Source organism: Balaenoptera borealis, assembly GCF_965194805.1.
Source record: "Balaenoptera borealis genome assembly, chromosome: 8".
NCBI classification, from domain to species: domain Eukaryota; kingdom Metazoa; phylum Chordata; class Mammalia; order Artiodactyla; family Balaenopteridae; genus Balaenoptera; species Balaenoptera borealis.
Window position 1 is genome coordinate 39950397 of NC_138865.1, and position 15875 is coordinate 39966271.

The following is a 15875-nucleotide window of genomic DNA, read 5'->3' on the forward strand; positions in this document are numbered from 1 at the left end:
CAAGATCCAACCTCATCCACCAGAACACAGGCACTAGTCCCCTCCACCAGGAAGCCTACACAACCCACTGAACCAACCTTAGCCACTGGGGACAGATACCAAAAACAACGGGAACTACGAACCTGCAGCCTGTGAAAAGGAGACCCCAAACACAGTAAGATAAGCAAAATGAGAAGACAAAAAAACACACAGCAGGTGAAGGAGCAGGGTCAAAACACACCAGACCTAACAAATGAAGAGGAAATAGGCAGTCTACCTGAAAAAGAATTCAGAATAATGATAGTAAAGATGATCCAAAATCTTGGAAATAGAATAGACAAAATGCAAGAAACATTTAACAAGGATGTAGAAGAACTAAAGAGGAACCAAGCAACAATGAAAAACACAATAAATGAAATTTAAAATACTCTAGATGGGATCAATAGCAGAATAACTGAGGCAGAAGAACGGATAAGTGACCTGGAAGATAAAATAGTGGAAATAACTACTGCAGAGAAGAATAAAGAAAAAAGAATGAAAAGAACTGAGGACAGTCTCAGAGACCTCTGGGACAACATTAAATGCACCAACATTCGAATTATAGGGGTCCCAGAAGAAGAAGAGAAAAAGAAAGGGACTGAGAAAATATTTGAAGAGATTATAGTTGAAAACTTCCCTAATATGGGAAAGGAAATAGTTAATCAAGTCCTGGAAGCACAGAGAGTCCCATACCGGATAAATCCAAGGAGAAACACGCCAAGACACATATTAATCAAACTATCAAAAATTAAATATAAAGAAAACATATTAAAAGCAGCAAGGGAAAAACAACAAATAACACACAAGGGAACCCCCATAAGGTTAACAGCTGATCTTTCAGCAGAAACTCTGCAAGCCAGAAGGGAGTGGCAGGATATACTTAAAGTCATGAAGGAGAAAAACCTACAACCAAGGTTACTCTACCCAGCAAGGATCTCATTCAGATTTGATGGAGAAATTAAAACCTTTACAGACAAGCAAAAGCTGAGAGAGTTCAGCACCACCAAACCAGCTTTACAACAAATGCTAAAGGAACTTCTCTAGGCAAGAAACACAAGAGAAGGAAAACACCTACAATAACAAACCCAAAACATTTAAGAAAATGGGAATAGGAACATACATATCAATAATTACCTTAAATGTAAATGGATTAAATGCTCCCACCAAAAGACACAGACTGGCTGAATGGATACAAAAACAAGACCCATATATATGCTGTCTACAAGAGACCCACTTCAGACCTAGAGACACATACAGACTGAAAGTGAGGGGATGGAAAAAGATATTCCATGCAAATGGAAATCAAAAGAAAGCTGGAGTAGCAATTCTCATATCAGACAAAATAGACTTTAAAATAAAGACTATTACAAGAGACAAAGAAGGACACTATATAATGATCAAGGGATCAATCCAAGAGGAAGGTATAACGATTGTAAATATTTATGCACCCAACATAGGAGCACCTCAATACATAAGGCAAATACTAACAGCCAAAAAAGGGGAAATCGACAGTAACACAATCATAGTAGGGGACTTTAACACCCCACTTTCACCAATGGACAGATCATCCAAAATGAAAATAAATAAGGAAACACAAGCTTTAAATGACACAAGCTTTAAATGATACATTAAACAAGAAGGACTTAATTGATATTTATAGGACATTCCACCCAAAAACAACAGAATACACATTTTTCTCAAGTGCTCACGGAACATTCTCCAGGATAGATCATATCTTGGGTCACAAATCAAGCCTTGGTAAATTTAAGAAAATTGAAATCGTATCAAGTATCTTTTCCAACCACAAGGCTATGAGACTAGATATCAATTACAGGAAAAGATGTGTAAAAAATACAAACACATGGAGGCTACACAATACACTACTTAATAACGAAGTGATCACTGAAGAAATCAAAGGGGAAATCAAAAAATACCTAGAAACAAATGATAATGGAGACACGACGACCCAAAACCTATGGGATGCAGCAAAAGCAGTTCTAAGAGGGAAGTTTATAGCAATACAAGCCTACATCAAGAAACAGGAAACATCTCGAATAAACAACCTAACCTTGCACCTAAAGCAATTAGAGAAAGAAGAGCAAAAAAACCCCAAAGCTAGCAGAAGGAAAGAAATCATAAAGATCAGATCAGAAATAAATGAAAAAGAAATGAAGGAAACAATAGCAAAAATCAATGAAACTAAAAGCTGGTTCTTCGAGAAGGTAAACAAAATTGATAAACCATTAGCCAGACTCATCAAGAGAAAAAGGGAGAAGACTCAGATCAATAGAATTAGAAATGAAAAAGGAGAAGTAACCACTGACACTGCAGAAATACAAAAGATCGTGAGAGATTACTACAAGCAACTCTATGCCAATAAAATGGACAACCTGGAAGAAATGGACAGATTCTTAGAAATGCACAAACTGCCGAGACTGAACCAGGAAGAAATAGAAAATATAAACAGACCAAGCACAAGCACTGAAATTGAAACTGTGATTAAAAACCTTCCAACAAACAAAAGCCCAGGACCAGAGGGCTTCACAGGCGAATTCTATCAAACATTTAGAGAAGAGCTAACACCTATCCTTCTCAAACTCTTCCAAAATATTGCAGAGGGAGGAACACTCCCAAACTCATTCTATGAGGCCACCATCACCCTGATACCAAAACCAGACAAAGATGTCACAAAGAAAGAAAACTACAGGCCAATATCACTGATGAACATAGATGCAAAAATCCTCAACAAAATACTAGCAAACAGAATCCAACAGCACATTAAAAGGATTATACACCATGATCAAGTGGGGTTTATTCCAGGAATGCAAGGATTCTTCAATATACGCAAATCAATCAACGTGAAACATCATATTAACAAATTGAAGGAGAAAAACCAAATGATCATCTCAATAGATGCAGAGAAAGCTTTCAACAAAATTCAACACCCATTTATGATAAAAGCCCTGCAGAAAGTAGACATAGAGAGAACTTTCCTCAACATAATAAAGGCCATATATGACAAACCCACAGCCAACATTGTCCTCAATGGTGAAAAATTGAAACCATTTCCACTAAGATCAGGAACAAGACAAGGTTGCCCACTCTCACCACTATTATTCAACATAGTTTTGGAAGTGTTTGCCACAGCAATCAGAGAAGAAAAAGAAATAAAAGGAATCCGAATCGGAAAAGAAGAAGTAAAGCTGTCACTGTTTGCAGATGACATGATACTATACATAGAGAATCCTAAAACTGCCACCAGAAAACTACTAGAGCTAATCAATGAATTTGGTAACACTGCAGGATACAAAATTAATGCACAGAAATCTCTTGCATTCCTATATACTAATGATGAAAAATCTGAAAGTGAAATTAAGAAAACACTCCCGTTTACCATTGCAACAAAAAGAATAAAATATCTAGGAATAAACCTACCTAAGGAGACAAAAGACCTGTATGCAGAAAATTATAGGACACTGATGAAAGAAATTAAAGATGATACCAACAGATGGAGAGATATACCATGTTCTTGGATTGGAAGAATCAATATTGTGAAAATGACTCTACTACCCAAAGCAAGCTACAGATTCAATGCAATCCCTATCAAACTACCACTGGCATTTTTCACAGAACTAGAACAAAAAATTTCACAATTTGTATGGAGACACAAAAGACCCCGAATAGCCAAAGCAATCTTGAGAATGAAAAATGGAGCTGGAGGAATCAGGCTCCCTGACTTCAGACTATATTACAAAGCTACAGTAATCAAGACAGTTTGGTACTGGCACAAAAACAGAAATATAGATCAATGGAACAGGATAGAAAGCCCAGAGATAAACCCACGCACATATGGTCACCTTATCTTTGATAAAGGAGGCAAGCACATACAGTGGAGAAAAGACAGTCTCTTCAACAAGTGGTGCTGGGAAAATTGGACAGGTACATGTAAAAGTATGAAGTTAGAACACTCCCTGACACCATACACAAAAATAAACTCAAAATGGATTAAAGACCTAAATGTAAAGCCAGACACTATCAAACTCTTAGAGGAAAACATAGGCAGAACACTCTATGACATAAATCGCAGCAAGATCCTTTTTGACCCACCTCCTAGAAAAATGGAAATAAAAATACAAATAAACAAATGGGACCTAATGAAACTTAAAAGCTTTTGCACAGCAAAGGAAACCATAAACAAGACCAAAAGACAACCCTCAGAATGGGAGAATATATTTGCAAATGAAGCAACTGACAAAGGATTAATCTCCAAGATTTACAAGCAGCTCATGCAGCTCAATAACAAAAAATCAAACAACCCAATCCAAAAATGGGCAGAAGACCTAAATAGACATTTCTCCAAAGAAGATATACAGATGGCCAACAGACATGTGAAAGAATGCTCAACATCCTTAATCATTAGAGAAATGCAAATCAAAACTACAATGAGGTATCATCTCACACCAGTCAGAATGGCCATCATCAAAAAATCTAGAAACAATAAATGCTGGAGAGGGTGTGGAGAAAAGGGAACACTCTTGCACTGTTGGTGGGAATGTAAATTGATACAGCCACTATGGAGAACAGTATGGAGTTTCCTTAAAAAACTACAAATAGAACTACCATATGACCTAGCAACCCCACTACTAGGCATATACCCTGAGAAAACCATAATTCAAAAAGAGTCATGTACCAAAATGTTCATTGCAGCTCTATTTACAATAGCCAGGACATGGAAGCAACCAAAGTGTCCATCATCAGATGAATGGATAAAGAAGATGTGGCACATATATACAATGGAATATTACTCAGCCATAAAAAGAAATGAAATGGAGGTATTTGTAATGAGGTGGATGGAGTTAGAGTCTGTCATACAGAGTGAAGTAAGTCAGAAAGAGAAAAACAAATACAGTATGCTAACACATATATATGGAATCTAAGGAAAAAAAAAAAAAAAAGACCATGAAGAACCTAGTGGCAAGATGGGAATAAAGACACAGACCTACTAGAGAATGGACTTGAGGATATGGGGAGGGGGAGGGGTGAGATGTGACAGGGGGAGGGGGAGGGGTGAGATGTGACAGGGTGAGAGAGTGTCATCGACATATATACACTACCAAATGTAAAATAGATAGCTAGTGGGAAGCAGCCGCATAGCACAGGGGGATCAGCTCGGTGCTTTGTGACCACCTAGAGGGGTGGGATAGGGAGGGTGGGAGGGAGGGAGATGCAAGAGGGAAGAGATATGGGAACATATGTATATGTATAACTGATTCACTTTGTTTTAAAGCAGAAACTAACACACCATTGTAAAGCAATTATACTTCAATAAAGATGTTAAAAAAAAAGAAAGAAAAAAATACCAATAAAGTTGACCCTTGGACAACAACAACAACAAAAAAGGCTTTGGAATCCACCAGACCTGAATTTGACTTCTCACTGACCCTTTACTGGCCAAATGGCCCTGGGCAAACCGTCAGTTTCTGTTACTCTGAGGTGTTAACTGAGGTGATGTTCAGGGACACCTCAGTTTTCCCGTGTTCCGAAGAGAAACCGAGACCACTATATATAATGTCCCAAGCAGGGACCTAGCACAGAATCCTGGTCACTTGGTAGCAGCCAGTCCTTATGTTCTCTGCCACCAACCACTCCCAGTGCCCAGCACCAGCACAGGAAACAGATTCTTTCCCTCAAGACTGTAGAGAAAATGTCCTTTTCTGTTTTGAGCAGCACAGGAGTCTTCTTCCCGGAGTGAAAATGGGTCCTCAGGAATGAGGATAATGAGAAGGATTAATGAAGTAGGTGGACCTGATCTGGAAGTGCCCACCCCGCCCCTTGCCACTCCTGCCTCACCCCAACCAGGAGACTTTGATCGAAGTTTCCAAACTGAAGCAGTGGCCAGGTTCCTACAATAGCAGGTGGCATCCTGACCTCAGCAGAGGCGGTGTTCTATTTCACAGGTACAGGGGATCTCCAGCCCAAACGTCTGAAAAGAATTCGGAGCCCAGCCAAATCCATGAGCAGCAAAAACTCTCTGGAGCTGCAGAGGACGGCAGTCCTCACAGCCGAGGGCTGCAGCAACACTGGCTTTCAGGTGAGCAGACCTTTCATCCTGTTTAAGACCAAGTAAATGGAAGTAATGCTCTTTCCTTGCCTTTCTGGCAAGTTCCTTAACTACAGCAGAGGGATTATTGGAATGCAATAAGATTTTTAATGGCACTCTTTAAGCCTTTTATTTTTCCTTCTTGGGTTCTTCTCAGGTTGACAAACCTGAAAAGTCTCTTAACCGAAACTGTTTTTGTCCCTGCCACATAAAGACAAGATTATCCTCTCCTACTTGTGTTTAGGGCTCATACGGCACAGATATAGTTTTGTTTTGTTTTTTTTAATGTATTTATTTATTTATTTTTGGCTGCGTTGGGTCTTCATTGCGGTGCGCAGGCTTCTCCTTACGTTGGCTTCTCTTGTTGCAGAGCATGGGCTCTAGAGTGCAGGTTCAGTAGTTGTGGCGCACGGGTTTAGTTGCTCCATGGCATGTGGGATCTTCCCGGACCAGGGCTCGAACTCATGTCCCCTGCATTGGCAAGCGGATTCTTAACCACTGCGCCACCAGAGAAGTCCACAGATATAGTATTTACCTACAGACATTCTCCCAAAGAACTGGTGAGAGGGGAAGAATGGGGAAGAATCCAGATCCTGGATGTAGTTAGCACCTCAGGGTCCCTTTCTCTTAAACCAGGTCTCAGAGCCCCTGTCAGATGGTGGCCTGGGTACCTGCCCTGCTGCGGGGGGCAGGTACCCAAATCATCTCATGTCATCATCCAAAACTCACTGAGTGACTAACATTGCTTAGCCCAGGGCTAGGTGCCACAGAAGTCCTGTCACCATAAATCACCAGGCTTTTTTCTGACTGGGTCTGGGATGGGGATTTTTCAGGGCTGTACCCAAGTATACTTCTTTTCCTAACCTGACACTTAACATGGGAAGCTCACGTGAGCAGGTGTCAGCAATCCCTTGGGCTTCAGCTTCAATAAACAGGCAAAACAAATGTTTAGGCACTAACAAAGGAAGGAACAAGGAAGGTAAAAAGGCTTTGACTCAAGTCCTGAGTCTTCTACTCACAAGTTATTGTAACTTCCTTGATCTTCGGTTTAGTTGTCTGTGCATGTGTCACAGTCATGCTCATCTCATAGATGATAAGTGTAGGGGAGGAAAAAATCTTTCCCTCTACCCGCTAATGTTCAGTTCCTGAGGTCTGTGAATTAAACTGACAAATGGCAGATAAACAGGAGCAAAGGCATATTAATAAAAATATTAATTAATATTTTTAATTTTTTGTACACATAAAAGTCACAGAGAAGAAGGCTTCACAGAAAAGAAGGGAACATCCCAAAGAAGCAGTACGACTCAGAGGCTTATATACTATTTTAAAAAGGAGATAAACTGTGGAGAAGTGAGTAGACAAAGGAAAGAGTGCTTGGTCTCTTAGGGCCAATAAATTGTGGGAAAGTGATGAGGAAATATATGGAGGTAACTACTGGAAGATGAGGTTTGACCATGAGGTATCTCCTCGCCATCTCTGTCTCCAGTGACAATGGCTGTTCTCTGTCTGTTATGGGAGAGGGCAACACTCGCACGAGGGAAAGTTATGCCCTGTTTTTAAGCAGATAGAGGAAGAGCAGAGATATCTTCTAAGAATTATTTTGAACTGAAGGCAAATGAGAAAAGGCAGACACAGAAAGAGCTCTCGGCTCTTCCTCTATCCGCTTAAGTATGGCATATTTAAGCCAAAGTGGCATATTTGGGGTGGCATATCCTGATCGCCATCATAAGTGAGAAAAAAAGCATAAAGCAGGGAGACTTTTCTGATTCAAAAGAATGGAAGGGATGGAATGGGATAAAGGGTCAAAGTGAATATGGCAGCAAGAGAAAGGCATCTGCAATGGAGAAGGGTGCCTGTTGCCAGCAGCTGGCTGCCCGTGGTCAGTGAGCAAGACACAGAGCCCCCGAAAGCCGCCCTGTTTTCTATCCCTCACACTCTCCTCCCACAGCAGAGCATCTCCAGGCCTCAGGGTGCAGAGCCGTGCCTCTCAAACCCAGCAGAGTACCACACACCAGCACCAACAACCGCTGACCAGGTTATTCGTCCAGTGCTCCTCCTTCAACAAGAATTTCCAGAGACACGTATCTACTCAGCAAGACTGTTAACTGCCCCCTGGATGTGGCCACTGCTAGAGAGGGAGACGAGTTCAAGAAGGAATAATATGCTAATCTTGCATCACAGATGTTCGGAGAACATCAGTTAGGGCTTAAGGCTGGGCAGGGATTTCCCAGTTGAACAGGGAGGGGCGTCAGCAGAGCATCACAAATAAAGAGAACTGTCTGTACCCAGGCCCAGGGGCCTGAAAGAGCCTGTGTGCTTGGGGTAGAGAAGATGCAAAGCTGGGGCTGGGGAGTAGGGAAAGGGGGCAGGCTGGCGTCAGATCACGTGGTCTAGGCATTTGAGAAGGAAGCAATCAAAATCTACACTCTAGGGAATTCCCTGGCGGTCCAGTGGTTAGGACTCCACACTTTCACTGCTGGGGGCCCAGCTTCAATCCCTGGTCGGGGAACTAAGATCCCGCAAGCCACTCAGTGCAGCCAAAAAAAAAAAATCTACACTATCAAATCATTAAAGTACTCTACTAGCCCTGTTAAAGATGGACAAAAAATGGAAAGAGATTTGTGTGTGGTTGGGACACCAGTTAGGAGGTTAGCGTGATGATCAGAAGTAGGTTAGAGGCGGTGGAAACTGACGCTGGGGGAAAATACTTGTGCTCATAAGAGGTCGCTGCAGTGGAACTGGGCAGAAGTCAGGGCGAGGAGTCAGAGCTGCTCTGCCTGCGAATACTTCCACGTCCTCCTCTGTAATATATGCGAAAAATATATGTAATATATGTTTTTTAAAATGCTGTCTTAGTTCACTCAGGCTGCTGTAACAAAATATCTCAGACTGGGTGGCTTATAAACAGAAACATATTTCTCACAGTTCTGGAGGCTGGGAGGTCCAAGATCACGGCATCAGCAAATTCTATGTCTGGTGAGGGCCCCGTCCTCACATGGCCAAAAATGCAAGGGAGCTCTCTGGGCTTCTGTTTGTTTGTTTGGTCGCACTGCACAGCTTTGGATCTTAGTTCCCTGACCAGGAATGAAACCCATGCCCTCAGCAGTGAAAGCATGGAGTCCTAACCACTGGACCACCAGGGAAGTCCCTCTGGGGTCTTTTTTATAAAGGCACTAAACCCATTCATGAAGGCCCTTCCCCCATGACCTAATCACCTCCCAAAGGCCCCACCTCCTAATACACCATGCGGGGCATGACATTTTCAAAACAGGAATTTGGCGGGGGGGGGGGGGTGGGGGGGGGCGTGGTGTGTGGACACAAACATTCAGACCGTAGCAAGTGCCTAGCACAGTGTGAACATAGTAACAGTAGCTCTTGGTGCCAGGACAGGTTAAAGTCCGCATTCCTAGCTTGAGATATCCACTTGGAAGTGATTCCCTTTACGTAGATAGGAAATCTAGGAATCGGGTTGGAGCAAGGAAAAGAATGACTTCATTTTGAGGCTGCTGGTTGAAATTAAGATGATGTCGAACATCCAGATACAGATGGAGATGGAGCAGGACGCTTTAGGCGCACCTGCACCTGGAGGCTGGAAGGGGACATTATACGTTTGGGGGCTGTTAGCACACAGGTGGCCAGGGTGTGGACAAGACCACGGGGAGGGAAACCTGGGAAGCACCAGTGTTTCAGGAGCAGCAAAGTCAGAGAAGTCAGAGGATGAAACAGAGAAGCCAGAGGGACAGAGAGGACAGAACCAGAGGAGGGAAGGTCTGGGGAAGCAGAGGGGAAAGAGAACCACAAGGTGAACAGCAAAGACTCCCCCCCCCCCACAGAATGTAGGAGACACATTCATCTGATTCGCTAATTAGGATATTACTGGTGACCGGGGCTGAGGGCCGGGACAGTCTGTGTTATAAGTGGGAGTTAAGAGACTGGAGAAAATGAGGACAGAAAGGACATTCCTCTGGCAGAGAGGAGAGGAGAGAAGAGGGACCGGCTCGGGAGAGGCAAGATGGAAATTGTAGGCAGGGTTTTTCTTATCATTGTAAATTATCACATGCAGAAAAACACATAAAACCAAATAGACAACATATTATAAAGTGCCACCCAGGTCAAGAAATAGGACGTTGCCATCCCTCAGCTCGGACACCCCTGCCCTGCACATTCTGTTCAACTGCCCCCCTCCCTCAGGGATAACGAGGTTCCCATCTTTGTGGTAATTACTTCCCCGTTTTGCCTTATGCCTTAACTTCTAATTATGAATCCTTAAACACTGCCTTTGCCTGTTTTTGAACTTTATATAAATAGAAAATTTCAAGAAAAATTATTTGCTTCTTTTAAAACATTTATATGGAATTAGGTAAGATGAATCATTTTGTATCTGGCTTCTTTTGCTCAGTTTTATATTTCTAAGATTCAGCCATAGTATTGTGTGTAACCAGAGTTCATCCAATTTCCTTGATACACAGTATTCTCCGCCAACACTACACAATTTATCTATTTTACTGTCAGTGGACTTTGCCTCGTTAAGTTTGGAGCTTTGGGGAACTTCAAAATAACAAAGGCAGCTATGAATATTCTTGTACGTGTCTCCTGGTGAATAACACTTTTATTTTGGGGTTATACTTAGGAGTGGAATCACTAGGTCATTGGGAATACATATACACTTTCAACTTTGATAATAATGCCAGACTGGTTTCCTAAGTGGTTTTACTAGTTTATACTCCCATCCGCAGAGTGTGAGTTCCTATTACTCCATAACCTCACCAACATTTATCGGGTTTGTTAATTTCAGTGATTCTGTTCAATAGTCATATATTAGGGAGGTTTGATTTTAATTATCCTGTGTTATTGGCCATTAGATGCCTACTTTATGAAATACTTGCTCAAGTCTCTTGTCTGTTTTCTCTACTGGATTTTGTCTTTTCCCTATTGATTTGAAAGAGTTCTCTTTCAAAATGAAAGTCTTCTATCACTTTGAAGCTGTCTTTCGCTCTTCAACATTTTGATAAACAAAAGTTAATTATATTGCGGCCCCATTTATCAGGTGTTTGTTTTATATATTCTGTTTAAGAAATCACTTTCTACCCTGCAAGATCATGAAGATACTCTCTCATATTTTCTATAAGCTTGTTCTTGCTTTCTACATTGAGGCCTCTAGTCCCTCTGAAACTGATTTTTATGTATAGTGTAAGATGAGAGTCAAGTTTTCTGTGTTTCTACATGGACATTCAATTATTTCACCATCACTTTTTAAAAAGAAAATCTTTTCTTCACTTGACAAATACCGCACATTCCAAGAGTCTATCTTTGGGGTAAGTTTTTTCAGAATAGGGCAACTGAAAGATTTTTTCTTCACACTCAAAGAAGGGGAAAGGATCCAGAGAAAAGGAAGAGATGAAAATTGACAGCAGGAGAGGTGGGATAAAACTCAGAACTTCTAAGGGTGAAAATCCAGGCAAGTTTTTGAACGAACCCCTTTCCTGAAGGGTGTCCCTTAGAATCCCAGCACAAGTGTCCTCCTGCCCACAAGTAAACACTGATCTTGCCATGAGTGGCCATTAGAGGTACACAGCCCATCCTTGCTCTGACATCAGTTGGGTAGGACCCACTTATGAACATCCTGAGACAGCCCTAGACTGGAATTGTGCCTCTACTCTACACATACACCGAGGAAGGCCGGCTCACTCCATGATTCACCTGGTGAGCCAGTCAGGTTTGGAGAGATTGTTAAATGGAGCTCAACATTTGGGAGGTCATATAAGTGTTGGAATGTTGGCATAGACTTTGAACCCAGATTCTTTGAATATATAAGTTCTGAGGTTGGAAGAGTACTGTTTCTTCAACACATTATCAGGGAGGTCAGCATGAATCACACTCAGATAACTGAGTATGTTTACACATAGCTCAGGACAAGCTTGGCTAGAGCTATCTAGATGCTTTTTTTTCCCCACAAGTAAATTAAGACACAGAAAATACATGACAACAGAGTTGCCATATGATCCTGCAATCCCACTCCTGGGTGTATATCTGGAAATAAGTGTAATTCAAAAAGATACATGTACCTCTATGTTCACAGCAGCACTATTTACAATAGCAAGACAGGGAAGCAGTCTAAATGTCCATCACCAGATGAATGGTAAAAAAGATGTGGTACATATATACAATGGAATATTACTCAGCCATAAAAAAGAAGGAAATAATGCCATTTGTAGCAACATAGATGGACCTAGAGATTATCATCCTAAGTGAAGTAAAACAGACAGAGAAAGACAAATATATGATATCACTTATATGTGGAATCTAAAACAAATGATACAAATGAACTTATTTACAAAACAGGAATAGACTCAGACATAAAAAACAAACTAATGAAGAAATGAAATTGAGTTATTTGTAGTGAGGTGGATGGACCTAGAGTCTGTCATACAGGGTGAAGTAAGTCAGAAAGAGAAGAACAAATACCGTATGCTAACACATATATATGGAATCTAAAAAAAAAAGAAAAAAAAAGATTTTGAAGAACCTAGGGGCAGGACAGGAATAAAAAGGCAGACGTAGAGAATGGACTTGAGGACATGGGGAGGGGGAAGGGTAAGCTGGGACAAAGTGAGAGAGTGGCATGGACATATACACTACCAAATGTAAAGCAGATAGCTATTGGGAAGCAGCCGCATCGCACAGGGAGATCAGCTCGGTGCTTTGCGATCACCTAGACGGGGATAGGGAGGGTGGGAGGGAGCCGCGATAGGGAGGAGATATGGGGATATATGTATATGTATAGCTGATTCACTTTGTTATAAAGCAGAAACTAACAAACACACCATTGTAAAGCAATTATACTCCAATAAAGATGTTAAAAAAAAAACCAAAAAAAACTTATGGTTACCAAAGGGGAAAAGGGCGGAGAGGGAGGGATAAATTACGAGTTTGGGATTAACAGATACAGACTACTATATATAAAATAGATAAACGATAAGGACCTACTGTATAGCATGGGGAATTATATTCAATATCTTTTAATTACGTATAACAAAATAATCTGAAAAAGAATATATATACGGAACTGAATCACTTTGCTGTACACCTGAAACAAAACGTTGTAAATCAACTATACTTTAATTTAAAAAAACGAAAAATAATGTGGCAATTCTGGAAAACAGATACATCCCCGTTTCTCCAGGGTTTATTGTTGTTGCTGTTTGTTGCCGTTGTCATTATTGTTACTATTTGTTTCGTTAGTGAATTAACTGAAATAATTTTATGTAGTCTGCATTTATTGTCATGTGTGGCCACTAAAGCCTCTGCTCAGTTAGTTTAATGATTAGTTAAGGATCCGATATAAATTCCCAAGTGGCTGGAACCAAATCTCCCAGGCTTTGCTGAGGTCTTTGTGTGCCTGCTGGGGAGATTGCCTTCAGTGCTCAGGCAAGCTGGCTACAATTCTATGTTTACTTTACTCCCTGCTTCTGTTGAGTTTCAACACCAGCCAGAGATGAGAACTTTGATTTTTCTCAGGTCTTTCTCAAGCATGAACATGACTCCGGGCATGTCCCTGGGCTTCTAATTTCCCAGGAATATCAGAGCCTTTCAAAGTCCCTTATGGATATCTCATTCCCCAGCTTTTCCTTTACATTTTTGTTTATCTTGCTGTTTTCTCCAACTGTTATCACCACCTCAGGCAGGCACCTGCCTTAAACGATTGCCCCCAGGGAAATAGCATCAGGTGAGCTCTAACTTAGATTAAATAAAGACACGCCTTGTGAGTGGTATCTTCTGAGGAACTGCAAGACAGGTCAAATAATGACAGTTATCTTGGAATTGGACTTTGGGAGAGTGACAACCCCACTTTGCCTCATTATTTACCCATTAATATGAGACAAGGCTTTCTGCACCATGAAAAAGTGTCACAGTCCAAAAGGGGCCAAGACAGGCATAACAGCTCCCCTTCTGGACCACCCAGTTACCTTATTTTGCTGACCTGCTCAGCTTTGGAAATGTACCAATCATTTTACCCTGTCAGTCATATCACTTTATAACTTTGCTATCTTTTAAAGAGTTTTTGAAAGTATTTATTTATTTGGTTGCATCAGGTCTTAGTTGTGGCAGGCGGGCTCCTTAGTTGCGGCTCAAGGGCTCCTTAGTTGCAGTGCACCAGCTCCTTAGTAGCTGCTCGCCAGCTCCTTAGTTGTGGCATGTGAAATCTTAGTTGCGGCATGCATGCAGGATCTAGTTCCCGGACCAGGGATCAAACCCTGGCCCCCTGCATTTGGAGCGCAGGGTCTTAACAACTGCACAACCAGGGAAGCCCCAAGAATGTTTATTTTTCTAATTCTCATTACTGCATTCTGAGTTTCTCATCCACTCAAGTCCATTGGTTCCGGAACACTTACAAGGAGGAAGTTGTTTAGAGAGCACTGGTCTGACTTGTGCAGCCAGGGAGGTTTGAAACAAAGTAATTGCTTAATTACTTAATTGCTTAATTGAGGACTGGTCAGACCCAGACAGATGAAGCAGCTGGGGAGCAAAGGTCTAGGCACAGGGTATGTTGGAGCCAGCAAGGCAGGGCATAAAGTCAAGAAAAGATATTTCTAGGAGCCAGCAAATGTGAGGCTTTCTGTTGACCCACACAGCCGCTTCCTTGTTCCCCTGCAGAGCATGAGGTCTTGAGGTCAGGGAAGAGGGAAGAAAGAAGTGGGAAAGGAAGAATTTAGAAAAGCACAGGTGGGAGGAAGAAGTAGCCTGCTGTGCTCCAAGCACTGACCACAGCGTATGTGGTTCTGACCTTGGCTGCAGATGGCAAGGGGCCTCTTGTTAAGGAGGAAGTGGGAGAGGGAGGAAAGGGGTGAGCTCCTGAAAAAAGCCAGACGGTTGGTGGGCGGGTGGGAAAGTGAGGGTGACAGCAGGGCACAGACACTGAGACTGAAAGCTACATACTAAGTCATTACAAGGAGGGCAAAACCCCTTAGGTTGAGGCTTCAGAGCCAGGCTGCCAGGTCTGCCATTTAGGCAAGTGACCTAACTTCTATACCTATTTCTTCATCCCAAAATAGGTACTAATACCCTGCATCATAAGACTTTTGGGAGATTAATGTAAAGCACTAGTACCTAGCAAGTGCTCAAGTATCAGCAACTATTATTTAAACCATTTACGTGGGGAGGCTATTTTGGTGCACGCCAAACCAAATTTTGAACTCCAGGTGTGAAGTCTGTCTCTTCTCATAGCAAATACTGGACTCCACTGACAGAAAAACTGTGAGAGATGCCAACATGCAGATCTGAATTGTTACCATGTCAACTGAACATAAAATCTCATGTCCCTGAGGTCTCTAGCACACTGGAGAGCTCGGCCCTCAACATCTGTGTCTCTTCAAAGCACTGTAGAAAGTAATTTACAGATATTCTGGTTCATTTTGATTCATGTTCTATTTAATCAAATGAATTTCTTTTAAAATTTTTATACACTGTTAAGTTTATTCAATGTGTTTCTAGCACTTAATTACTTAATCAGCACTCCCTGGAAAGAAGTGCTTGATGACCAAGGTGACTTTAGAAATCACCAAAAAGCAAATTTTTTCCAACTGTGAGCAAATTCAAATGCCTATGACATAATGATGTGCAACTTACTGGTATAAAATACTCCAGTTCTAAGTAAGGATAATACTTAGAAAGAAATGACCGTAACTCCCCACAGTAACATAAGAATCAGGTAACTGACCCAGGCTTTATCCTGCAGGTGATTCAGGCTTTGGCATAA

At 41.6% G+C, this 15875-nt stretch overlaps 1 protein-coding gene across 3 annotated transcripts in view; it reads left to right on the forward strand.

Moving 5' to 3' along the window:
- The first annotated feature begins 5075 nt into the window (after positions 1 to 5075).
- SLC28A3 (solute carrier family 28 member 3) overlaps positions 5076 to 15875 on the forward strand; it is a 61576-nt gene continuing 50776 nt past the window's right edge. For 2 of the 3 annotated variants that reach the window (XM_082401182.1, XM_082401184.1), the window contains exon 1: positions 5076 to 6109. In XM_082401182.1, the coding sequence (XP_082257308.1) occupies positions 6032 to 6109 (78 nt within the window). In that variant the 5' untranslated portion in view covers positions 5076 to 6031. The remainder of the gene's footprint in view (positions 6110 to 15875) is intronic. The other variant, XM_082401183.1, reaches the window with a different exon arrangement.